The sequence below is a fragment of the Hemiscyllium ocellatum genome, chromosome 2 (genome assembly GCF_020745735.1).
Source record: "Hemiscyllium ocellatum isolate sHemOce1 chromosome 2, sHemOce1.pat.X.cur, whole genome shotgun sequence".
Classification (NCBI taxonomy): domain Eukaryota; kingdom Metazoa; phylum Chordata; class Chondrichthyes; order Orectolobiformes; family Hemiscylliidae; genus Hemiscyllium; species Hemiscyllium ocellatum.
The window spans coordinates 10,676,958-10,689,665 of NC_083402.1; the positions used below are offsets into that span (position 1 = coordinate 10,676,958).

A 12,708-nucleotide genomic window follows, 5' to 3' on the forward strand; every position below is an offset into this window, starting at 1 on the left:
GTGTCATCACATTATGACACTCCAGTGCTGAGAGATTTTTTTGGCTCAGATTCTATCCTTTGGATGAACACATGCTCTTGTTCCAGTGAAGCAATTCAAAATAAGGCAGGGAATTTCTTTAAAGTCTTCAAGAAAAAAGGAAGGCCTACATTTTACAATGTGACCGTCAAGACCTCAGAAAAACCCAAAGCATTTCACAATCAATCAAGTACTTTCAATGTGTCAGTGTGGCAATGTAGGAAACATTGCAACTAATTTTCACATCAGACTCCTACAAATAGCTCAAAGTGGATACACTATTTTAGTGAGACACTGTTTCGGGGATAGATAATGTCCAGAACTCTGGAGAGAACTTGCTTGCTTTCTTCAAGTATTGATGCAGTGTAATTTATATTGATTTATCATTTTGACCAATATTCTTCTCTTGACCAATATTACTAAAAACAAAATTAACTGGCCATTCATGTTTTTGGTGCACATAAGAGAGCTGTTCTCATGGCTTACATCGAAAGAAAATCTCTCCAAATTGATTTTTTATATGTGAAATATTTTTGAATTCTTAAAATATGTGAAAAGTTCCAACATTATCAATTTCACTCCAAACCTGATGCTGATGCAATGCTGCAGAAAACTAAGTCTCCTGTTTACAAACATTTTCCTATTTACCTTCCAACAGATTTTTCCTGTTTGAACATGTCAAGTTACTCACAGCTCATAATTGATGTTGTCCGTTTGCTGGATCAATTTGACCCTCAAAATCAGAGCACTGATCACTTCGTAAGTGAAGCTGCTAAAAATTATCAGGTGAGTGAACAAAAGTAGTCATGCTGAAAAGACTTCTGTAACAAACTCCTGAGTGAATTGCGAGAAGTGCCCGCAGGGCTTCACAGTGCCCTTATTCAAATAACGTGTTTGCATAGATTTGAGAAAATTGTTGTCCTCTTTAACTAAAGTGTTAATTCTGTGTTTGTGTTCTTCTGTTTTTATTGACTGTAGTTCTCAAAATGTAATTGTGTTTAATTTAACCTTTTTGCTAATATATTGTCGATCAACTCATTCTAGGCCTACAGCAATGTGGTTCACTCCTAATAGCCCACTGGGCAATTAGGGATGGGCAATAGATGTTGGGTTAGCCAGGGACTCAAATCACATGAATTAATTAAAAAAAAAGAAATGAAGTTTAGATAAAGAGGGAGTGGGAAGATTGATTGGCACCCATTTGCTACCCAAATCATTGGAAGTGGTGTTTAAGTGTCCTCGCAGAGTAGTTAAGTTATTTCAGAGGGCAATTAATTGTCAACCATAGTGCTGTAGGTCTGGAATGACATGTAGGCCAAACTAGGTAAGGCTGACAGATTTCCTTCCCAAAAAGGCATTTGTTAATCTGCTAGGTTTTTATGAAAATCATTAGATGGTAGCCAGCAGGCTAGCTACCCAGATTTCTTTTGTCGAATTTAAATTCCATCATCTGTCATGATAGGATTTGAACCCTTGTATGTTAAACATTAACCTGAGGTTCCGCATTACTTGTCCAGTGACTTTATTATGATGCCATCAACTTCCCTAACTGGACTTCAGTCTAGTACCAGTTTTCCTAACATAATTGGATTTTAGTCTGTGAGACTTGTGAGTGTATAAAATTGTTATAGCCATCTGACTGAAAAGAGGTTCAAGTCTCAGACTTAGAAAAGATTTGCAAAACTGTCTCAATAGTCCAAGGTAAAGAAACTGGGAAGAGGGAAGAACAATAGTTAGTTTGTTAGGGAAATAGACAGGCATTTCTATGGTCATAGATGTGACTGCAGGAAGGTATATTGCCTCCCTTGAGTCAGGATTAAGTTTATCACAAAGCAGCTCTAGGAAATTCTTCTGGAGCAAGGTGAACAGGTAGAGGTCATGGTCCACTTTGGTACCAATAACTTGGGTAGGAAGAGGAAAGTTGTTCTCCAATTAGAATTTAGGGTGCTGGGTAGAAAATTAACAAGGAGGACCCTTGTAATCTTCTGATCACTCCCACTGCCATGGCTAAATGAGTACAGAAATGGAAGTTAAGGCACATGAACGTGTGGCTACAAAGATGGTGCAGGAGATTCCTGGGACACTGGGAGTGGTTGTTAGGGAGGTGGATCCTGTAAAAGCCTGCATTTGAGCAGAGCCACGCCAATAACCCACTGCAAACTTTGAATATATGATCCATCAAGCCAGATTTAAATCTGGGATCTGGCTTGTCCAATATTACTATCAGCTTGGATCATAATAGTATCTGTTACTTCCATGTTAAGCCATGGAAGAATCTTTCTTGCTGAGTTTTTGTTTTTAATGTCGTTTTGTTGAATATTTTGAATTGTTTCTTCAAATGTTTCTTACTGTTTATTTACTGCTGTATCTTTATGTTTATCTATCCAATCACATAATCACCACATTCTTGAGTCAATGTGATTGATCTTATTTCACTTTAATGTTCTAACTGTATGTCACTTTCAGTCTTACTATGGGATTCAATTTTACTTCATTTTATCCAAAAAGATCTTTTACTGTGAGAGAACTCAGGTTAAAAGGGGAGGTGAAGGCCAAGAGTGATAATCGCTTGATTATTAATCCAGAAAATCTGCTGTCTCTGAGTTTATAATATCCAGATTCGAATCCTGGCACAGCAGATGGTGGAATTTAAATTAAATTTTTCAAAATCTGAAATGAGGAATGTACTAATGATCATGAGGCTATTGTCGATTGTCAGAAAAACCCATCTGGTTCACTAATGTCCTTCAAGAAACAAAATCTGTCATCCTCATCTGGTCTGGCCTATATATGACTCTAGACCCACAGCAATGTGGTTGACTCTCAATTGCCCTCTGAAATGGCACAGCAAGCCATTCAGTTGTACCAGTCACGACACAGTTTCAAAGAAATGAAACTGGACAAATCACTCGGCATCAATCCAAGTACTGGAAAAACAATGACAAATCACTAGATTCAGAAACTGTTTCATCAGATTGGAAAGCAGCAAACGTAGACTATTTATTCAAGAAAGGAGAGAGGCAGAAAACAGGAAACTACAGGCTTGTCAATGGGAAGGTGTTTGAATTGATCATTAAAGAGATTGTAGCTCTGACCTTTGAAAAAACTCTAGATATTGGGCACAGTCACCTTGATTTTGTGAAAAGGAAATTGTGATTATCCAACTGTTTGGTGTTCTTTGAAGGATAACATGCTGCAGATAAATAAGAAGCCTATACATAGATACTTGTGGATTTCCAGAAGACATAAGAAATAACAAAGGCTATGGTGGACAATAAAAGTTTATGTTGTGGGAGTAGCATATTACCATGGTTGGAAGCTTGTTTGGTTGGCAGAAAACAGAAAGTATGCCTAACTGGGTCTTTGTTTGATTGGTGAGGTGTGACATGTGGAATCCTGCAGCCTATGCTCAGGACTCAACCTTTTACAATTTGCATCAGTGAGCTAAATAATGGAAACAAAGGAATGAAAGCTAAATTTGCAGGTGACACCAAGATAGGTAAGCAAATGTTGTAAAGAAGACATTAGGAAATTGTGGGTGGATATAATAGGTTGTGTGAGTGGGGAAAAATCTGGCAGATGAAGTATAATGTAAGAAATTGTGAAGTTGTTCACTTTGGCAGGAAGAATAAAAAATGTATTACAGTACTTAACTTGAGAAGCTCTGCAGAATTCTGAAATGCAGAGGGATTTAAGTGTTTTATTGCAAGAATCATAAAATGTTAATGTGCAAGTACACCATGTAATCAAGATTCCTAATAGGAATGTTATCCTTTATTGTGAGAATTTAACCTAAGGATATTGTGCTTCAATAGTACAGAGTATTGGTGAGACCATGTCTCAAATACAACATGCAGTTTTGGTCTCCTTGTTTAAAGAAGGATGAAAATGCATTGGAGGTGGTTCATAAAGTTATCGAGCTGTACAGCATGGAAAAGGACCCTTCATTCCAGCTCGTCCATGCTGACCGGATATCCCAACTTTTTAAATATTATAATTGTACCAGCCTGTTTGAAGCTGGATTTAACACATGGATTTGATTCCATCGGAGTTTACAAGAGTGAGTGATGGCTTGATTAAAGTGTATAAGATCCTGAATGATCTTGACAAGACTGACAGGGAAAGGATGATTCCTTTCTGATCCATGTCCAGAATGACTGTTTTGAAGTGCAACCTTGGGATTCTGTGCCTCAGAGGGCAGTGGAGGCAAGGCCATTGAATATTGTTAAGACAGAGGTGGATAGATTCTTGTTTGGCAGGAAAATCAAAAGTTATCGGAGGTAAATGGGAATGTGGAAATTGAAACACACAAATGAATCAGCCATGATCTTATTGAATAGTAGAGCAAGCCTGAGGAGCCAAATAAACTTTCTCTGCACCTATTTCTTATGTTTGCCTTTTGATTCGAGTTCTACCAGTTTGAGAGAAGCAGCAACCTGTTGTAGTCAGTAAGTTACTGAGGCTATACTTCACCTTAGAGGTACAATCTCTCAAATTCTCAAATGTGGGGGTGTGAGGAATCAGCTGAGCAGTGTCTGACAGTAAGGGAGGGCCTATCTGCAATACTGGCCACCTGCTGAATGACCTGCTACTAAATATATTACAGATGAGGAAATGCTGGATGTCTTGAAACGGGTAAAGTTGGATAAATCCCCAGAACCTGATCAGGTGTACCCTAGAACTTTGTGGGAAGCTAGAGGAGTAATTGCTGAGCCTCTTGCTGAGATATTTGTGTCATCAATAGTCACAGGTGAGGTGTCGGAAGACTGGAGGTTGGCAAACGTGCCACTTTTTAAGAAGGGCGGTAAAGACAAACCAGGGAACTATAGATCAGTGAGCCTGATGTCGGTGGTGAGCAAGTTGTTGGAGGGAATCCTGAGGGACAGGATGTACATGTATTTGGAAGGGCAAGGACTGATTAGAGATAGTCAGCATGGCTTTGTGTGTGGGAAATCATGTCTCACAAAGTTGTTTGAGTATTTTTGAGGAAGAACAAAGAGGATTGATGAGGGCAGAGCAGTAGATGTGATGTTTATGGACTTCAGCAAGGCGTTCAATAAGGTTCCCATGGGAGACTGATTAGCATAGATAGATTTCATGGAATACAGGGAGAACTAGCCATTTGGATACAGAACTGGCTCAAAGGTAGAAGACAGAGGGTGGTGATGGAGGGTTGTTTTTCAGACTGCAGGCCTGTGACCAGTGGAGTGCCACAAGGATCGGTGCTGGGTCCTCTACTTCTTGTCATTAACATAAATGATTTGGGTGTGAGGATAAGAGATACAGTTAGTAAGTTTGCAAATTACACCAAAATTGGAGATGTAGTGGACAGCGAAGAGGGTTACCTCAGATTACAACTGGATCTGGACCACATGGGCCAATGGGCTGAGAAGTGGTAGATGGAGTTTAATTCAGATAAATGCGAGGTGCTGCATTTTGGGAAAACAAATCTTAGCAGGACTTATACACTTAATGGTAAGGTCTTAGGGAGTGTTGCTGAACAAAGAGACCTTGGAGTGCAAGTTCATAGCTCCTTGAAAGTGGAGTCGCAAGTAGATAGGATATTGAAGAAGGCGTTTGATATACTTACCTTTATTGGTCAGAGTATTGAGAACAGGAGTTGGGAGGTCATGTTGTGGCTGGATAGAACATTGGTTAGGCCACTATTGGAATATTGCATGTAATTCTGGGCTCCTTCCTATCAGAAAGATGTTGTGAAACTTGAAAGGGTTCAGAAAAGATTTACAAGGATGTTGCCAGGGTTGGAGGATCTGAGCTGTAGGGAGAGGCTGAACAGGCTGGGACTGTTTTCCCTGGAGCATCGGAGTCTGAGGAGTGACCTTTTAGAGGTTTACAAAATTATGAGGGGCATGGATAGGGTAAATAGGCAAAGTCTTTTCCCTGGTGTCGGGAAGTCCTGAACTAGAAGGTATAGGTCGAGGTTGTGAGGGGAAAGATAGAAAAGAGACCTACGGGGCAACTGTTTCCACACAGAGGGTGGTACGTGTGCGGAATGAGCTGCCAGAGGAAGTGATGGAGGCAGGTATAATTGCAACATTTAAGAGGCATTTGGATGAGTATATGAATAGGAAGGGTTTGGAGGGATATGGGCCGGGTGCTGGCAGGTGGGACTAGATTGGGTTGGGATATATGGTTGGCATGGATGGATTGGACCAAAGGGTCCTTTTCGATGCTGTACATCTCTATGACTCTAAATGGTCACCTGTGCTCCTCACTTTCTCCTTACTAAATGGTCACCTCCAGGCATTTAAACCACAACCCAGCTTCTGTTTGGGAAACTAAAGGACAAGTGAAATATCCAGTCAGCTTTCCTGAAATGTATTTAATAAGATTCTTAATTAACCAAATTAACAAGACAGGCAGACGTTCCTGATAAAAATGACTGGCATTGGGGACAGGGCCAAGAATGACTCATGTTGGCCATACCAGTATAACTGTGAAATATTCACCCCCATCATAAAACAGGACAGTGTCTCAACATTCATCATATTGACTTTGTTTCTGTCTCTCTATAAGTGCTCCAAAACTGTTGAGTATTTTCAGCATTTTATGTTATTTCAGATTTCCAACATCTGCAGTATTGTGCTTACGTATTTTGTGGTAAGAAGTCTGTGTTTAGGGCCACATTTGCAGTTGATTATCCTGTTAGCTGTTTGTGAAAGCTTGCATGTGAAAGAAATAATTACTGGCTCAAGATAGTGGAGAGTCTAAATAAGGAATCAGCAACTTCAGGAAAGAAAATAAAGAATATTCTTGGTGTTGTTTCAGTGAAGATTTCCTGCAGATTCTGACTGAAATGTGATGAATGATTACTGAAATAACTCCACCGAGGCTTTTATCCCACCACCAAGTCACCCTTTATTTACATGCCCGAATCCTTGACACTGATCCAGCTCCCTCAGAGCCAGCTCTCAGAGTAGACAGAATGTCTGACACTCCGGTTTTATCTGTCAGACTGGATTCCCTGATTGGACCAGATTATTAGCCCCAGTCAGGGAACTCATTTTCCTATGAAGTACACCTGGCTGACCTTATTACAATCACTACAATTCTCACAGATGGTTTAGAGGATACAAAGCACTCTGCCCAGTTCTGTTCCTACCATCTGTACACGATTGCTGCTGAATGTCACAATTCTTCAACAGAAGCAGTGAAAATGTCAGATTTTCAATCTGTGATAAAACAGCCCCAGACTGTAATATGATTAAATGGACAGTGACTGACAATCTCGTAACTTGGAGGAATAAAAATGAGAACTTATATATTTCTCATAAAGTTGACGTCTCCTAGAAGTCGGCAAAAGTGAGGACTGCAGATGCTGGAGACCAGAGTCTAGATTAGAGTGGTGCTGGAAAAGCACAGCAGGTCAGGCAGCATCCGAGAAGCAGGAAAATCGACGTTTCGGAATTCTGATGAAGGACTTTTGCCGAAATGTCGATTTTCCTGCTCTTTGGATGCTGCCTGACCTGCTGTGCTTTTCCAGCACCACTCTAATCTAGTCTCCTAGAAGTAACCTAGTGATTTACATCATTGCACTGTCTGCAGGTAACAAAATACATTTGGTAAATAAACTTCTTATGAAAACATTGCCCTTTTAATTCCCAACCCAACGCCACAACTTTCTGATTGACTCAGTGAGGTGTTGCAATGAACACATAACTATGTTTTATTGCCTCAGTATTTTTTCTGAAATCTCAATTCTCCCTGACCAGGAGCTCCCAGTACATTTGTTGACCTTTATAAAAATGGAACAAAAGCAAGGTGTGAATATCATATAAACTAAGAAAGGATTTTCACGGAAACCATTTGTGAACTACCTGGCGTACTGTTTTTCTGTGCAATTACTTCTTCCTTTGTATTGATTATTCTGTTTGTTTAAGAATTCATTACAAGAATATTATCTTGCTGAGTAAACAAATGAGCTATCAAACGAGCTACTGACACAACAGAATGCTTCAGAGAGATCCTTGGGTTGAGGAAGTTAATCAGTTCACTGAAATATTTTACATTTTCAATGTCAGAGAAAGCCATTGTGTATGGGGGTAATCTAATTGGGCACCACTTAACATTCCATCCAGTATTGCCATCTCTGAAGCACTTCTTCGGTACTGCATAGATGTTAATTTAAACAACCTGTTCAGACATGTTGTGATACACCTGAGGAACAGGTAGGACTTGAACCTTCTGATTCAAAGGTAGGGATACTTGCACAGGGCCACAAGACTCCTCCTGCACAGATCATTAAGTTAAGAAACAATTTAGTTCATCAACAGCAACCATCCAGAGAGATCCAATCACCTCAGCCACCAAGTGTAAACATCTAATTGTATCTTAAATGATTCGGAAGTCAGTGGAAGTGTTACCAGTCACCTGTTGTAATTCTGACAGGAGGCCAGCAGAACTCCCAGAGAAGTGTGATAAATGTCATGATAATGCAAAATCTAATCACGTTCTAGTCAAAGATAAATGTTCTCAAAGGCAAATGTTTAGCCAGTGAGTTCTACATGTCTCTCAGCTAATTTTGGCTAGAGCATTGTGGAATCCTTGTTTTTTTTCTATTCATATGTGGAAAGTGGACATCACTAGCTGGGCCAACATTTATTTCCATCACTAATTGACCTTGAGAAGGTGGTGATGAGCTGTCTTCTTGAGCTGCTGCAGTCTATTTGGTGTAAGGACATCCATAATGTCATGAGCAGGAAATTTTCAGGATTTTGACCCACTAACAGTAAAAGAATGGTGATATATTTTTAAGTTCGGGGTGAGTGGCTTGGAGGGGAACTTGCAGATGGTGGTGTTCACATGTATCTGCTGCTCTTGTCCTTATAGATGCTAGTGGTTGTGGGTTTGGAAGATGTCATCTAGAAGCTCTGGAGGATTTTTGCAGATCACCTTGAAGATGATACTTCTGTTATTGAGTTAGCGACGGACATTTGTGGCTCTGGTGCTAATCAAATAAGTTTCTTTGGCCCGATAGTATCAAATGTCATGAGTGTTACTGGAACTGCACTCACCTAGACAACTGAGAATCTTTCATCACTCTCCTGACTTGTGTCATTTAGATAGTGTACAGGCTTTGTGAAGTCAGGAGATGAGTAAATAATTGTGGGATTCCTAGCTTCTGACCTGCTTTTGTATCTACAGTATTCATATAGCTTGTCTAGTTCAGTTTCTGGGCATGGTAACCTCCCACTCCTGGATGTTGTTAACAGGGATTTAGAGATGTAATGTCATTGAATGTCCAAGGGAGATAGTTAGATTCTCTTCTATTGGGAATGGTCATTGCCTGTCTGGCACAAATGTTACTTCCCACATGTTAGTCAAATGCTGGATATTACCCAGTTTTTGTTGCACTTGGTCATGGACTGCTTCAGTATCTGTGAGTCATGAATGGTGCTGAACATTGTGTAATCATCTGAGAACGTTCCCACTTCTGATGTTATAATGGAGGGAAGGTCATTGATGAAACAGCTGAAGATGGTTAGGCCTACAAACATGAGGAACTTCTGCAGGATGTTCTGGAGCTGAGATGACTGACCTCCAACAACCACACCATCTTTCTTTGTGCCCAGTATGACTCCAAACAGCAGAAGTTTTTCCCCGATTCCCATTGACTGCAGTTTTGCTGTGGTTCCTTGATGCCACACTCAGAAAACTGTAATCCTGATGCCAAGGGCAGTCACTCTCACCTCAATTCTGGAATTCAGCTATTTTGTCCATGTTTACATTGAGGATCAGTGAGCAACTTATTTTTGGGCAAGTGCTGCTCAATCATATTGATAATGACATCTTCCATCCATCTCTTTACTGACGCTTGAGAGTAAATTGATGCGGCTGGAACTGGCTAGATTAGATTTGTTCTGTTTTTTTTGGGTACAGGACATACCTGATCAATTTTCCACATTGTTGTGTAGGTGCCAGTATTATAGCTATACTGGAACAGATTAGCTGGGGTTCTAGCAAGTTCTGGAAAACATGTCTTGGGTACTATTGCCAGAATGTTGTCAGAGCTCATAGCCTTTGCCATGCTATCACAATCATTTTGGCTGATGGGACTGGCATTTGAGGTTTTCTGGATCTTTGGATGAGGCTTAGTTCAAAGGAAGTCTGCTACTAACTTAGTCAAAATAAGATCCAAAATCAAAGTACCTACTCAATGAATAGTGTAGAACTTGCTAAAGGTAAAACAAAGTAAGTCAGAACTTGTATACAAGCAATTCCTTTCACATTCAGATTTTGCAAAACACACCACTGCACATGAGGCTATTTAAGGCTGAACCAAGGTGTTCACAACTTTTCGGTCATGGTTGATCCCATTTTGTGGTTCTGACTACACATCTGTGCCATCACTAAAACTACCTACATCTACTTCTGTATACTTACCCAATCTGCCCTGTGTCAGCGCAACTGTTGCTGAAACTCTCAAATCTCCACCATGCCTTAGTTACCTGTAGATTACTATTTCAGCTGGCTTAATATCTTACATCCTCTCTAAACTTAAGCTCATTCCAAACTCTGCCATTCATACTCAAAGGCACAGCAAGTCCTGTTCAGCCTCAGGGTGTGTTCATCCAAGCTGGCTCCTCGTGAAACAAAGGTTCAGTTTTATATTTTCTGCTCTTCCAGGCCTGGCCTTTCCTTATTCTATAACCTTCTCTGTCCCAACAACTCTGAGTCTCCAGTTTCTTTAGTTCTGTGGTTTTGCATATTTTTGACTAATCATTCAACTATTAGCAACCTGTCTTCAACTGCTTTGGTCCTAAGCTCTCAAACGATCCCTGGAAACCATTCTGCCTCTATCCTTCTCTCTCTGACTCGGAAATATTATTTAATGTGTACCTATTTGACCAAGTCCATACTGATATCTACTTGTCTGGCTTGGTCATAGATACTGCTGCAAAGTGTCTTTATGTGTTTTATTACCCAAAAAGTGCTACATAAATGCATTGTGGATGTCGGTTTCAAACTGTTGTCACTGTTGAAATTTTGGGGAATTCAGGACCTTTTTGCACAAATTCTCACAGACAGCAATGAGAGAAACAATCAGATGATGTTGGTTCAGGGATAAATATTGTCCAACATATTAAGAACACTGCTGACACTATTTAAATTGTAGAATGGAATCTCTTATATACATCAATTGGAACAACAGTTCAACCTTAGTTTAAAATCTCATGAGAAAGTTATCATTCCTGATTGAAATGTCAGCCCAGATTATGTGTTCAAGTCCTGGTGTGATGTTTGATCCTACAGTGTTCCTGCTCATTTGTATCATTGAGTCACACTGGCATGCAGAAAGTCCACAATCCATTTTAGAGCAGTAAATGTTCTGACAACCACTATTTCTGAAAGAGCTATGGATACTGGTAGATGGAATGTACATTGACACTTAAGACCAGTATAATAGAGTTGAGACATTTGCTGACCAAGATATTTCTTAGGACCTATTTGGCTAGAAAGTCTTGTCAAGGACATAATCCTGGCAGGTTGTATTTAAAATGCCTTAGAAGCTGAGGAATGTTCCGGTAGCTAGACAGATACCCTGTGATAATATATTCGCCCAATATCTATTTAGACCCATACCTGGACATGACATTAGAGATCGTAATTACTTTTGGCAACTTAAGCCAAAAGTACCTAATCTATCAGTTTGACTGTGAAGCAACCACAAATGTGAAGTAATCCACTCTGTAAGATAAATACAAAAAAGCAGATTACTTTTTAAAAAGTGATTGTATCCTTGTACATGAGTCACAGAAAGTTAAGATGTAGATTCAGCAATCAATTAGGAAGTCAAATGGAATGTTAACTGCCATTACAAAGGAATTGGAGTACAACCACAAAGTGGTTTTACTGCGATGTTTCAGAATATTGGTGAAGTTACACCTGTGTTTCGCTTTGCTCTCCTTATCATTGACCTTGTACCTACTTGTCATCAAGGAAGTGCTACAAACTCAGACTGATCTCCAGTGAGGAGACATTAGATTCACTGAGTCAATATCCTTTGGAGTTTAGAAGAGTGAGAGGGTATCCAGTTGAAACTCATACCATTCTTAAGAGATTTGAAAGGGAGATGCTCAGAAAAAAATGTTCTTACCTGGGAAATCTAAACATATAGTCACAATTTGAGAATAAGGCATTAAGGTTAGAGATGAAGAAACATTTATTCACTAAAATGCTTGTGATACTTTGGAATTCTCAACTTGAGAGAGCTCTGGATGCCTTGAGTATACTCAACAACTGAGGTTAGTAGTTATTTGGATATTAGTGAATGTGGGCTAGTGCAGAAAACAAGAATTCAAGTAGGTCAAACAAGAGTTAACTAGGCAAAAGTGATGACTGCAGATGCTGGAAAGCAGAGTTTAGATCAGAGAGGTGCTGGAAAAGCACAGCAGGTCAGGCAGCATCCGAGGAGCAGGAAAATTGACGTTTCGGGCAAAAGCCTGTGGGATATAGGTAAATTAATGTTACTTCTGCAATTATAATTGATTATATAAAAATAAATGAACTCACATCAGTGTGTAATTGTCTCAGCCAAGAGCTGAGTCAACAAGAATGGAAACCATGTGGAGGAAGTGCATAATTGTTTTTTGTATTAGCTAAAAATGTGTGCAAGAAAGAAATGGGACTGCAAGACAATGGTAGAAATACAGGCACTTGATAAAATGC

At 39.7% G+C, this 12,708-nt stretch overlaps 1 protein-coding gene across 1 annotated transcript in view; it reads left to right on the forward strand.

The window, feature by feature from the left end:
* The first annotated feature begins 693 nt into the window (after nucleotides 1-693).
* cfap99 (cilia and flagella associated protein 99) overlaps nucleotides 694-12,708 on the forward strand; it is a 104,028-nt gene continuing 92,013 nt past the window's right edge. Inside the window, exon 1 of the mRNA XM_060847287.1 lies at nucleotides 694-804. Within this exon, the coding sequence (XP_060703270.1) occupies nucleotides 694-804 (111 nt within the window). The remainder of the gene's footprint in view (nucleotides 805-12,708) is intronic.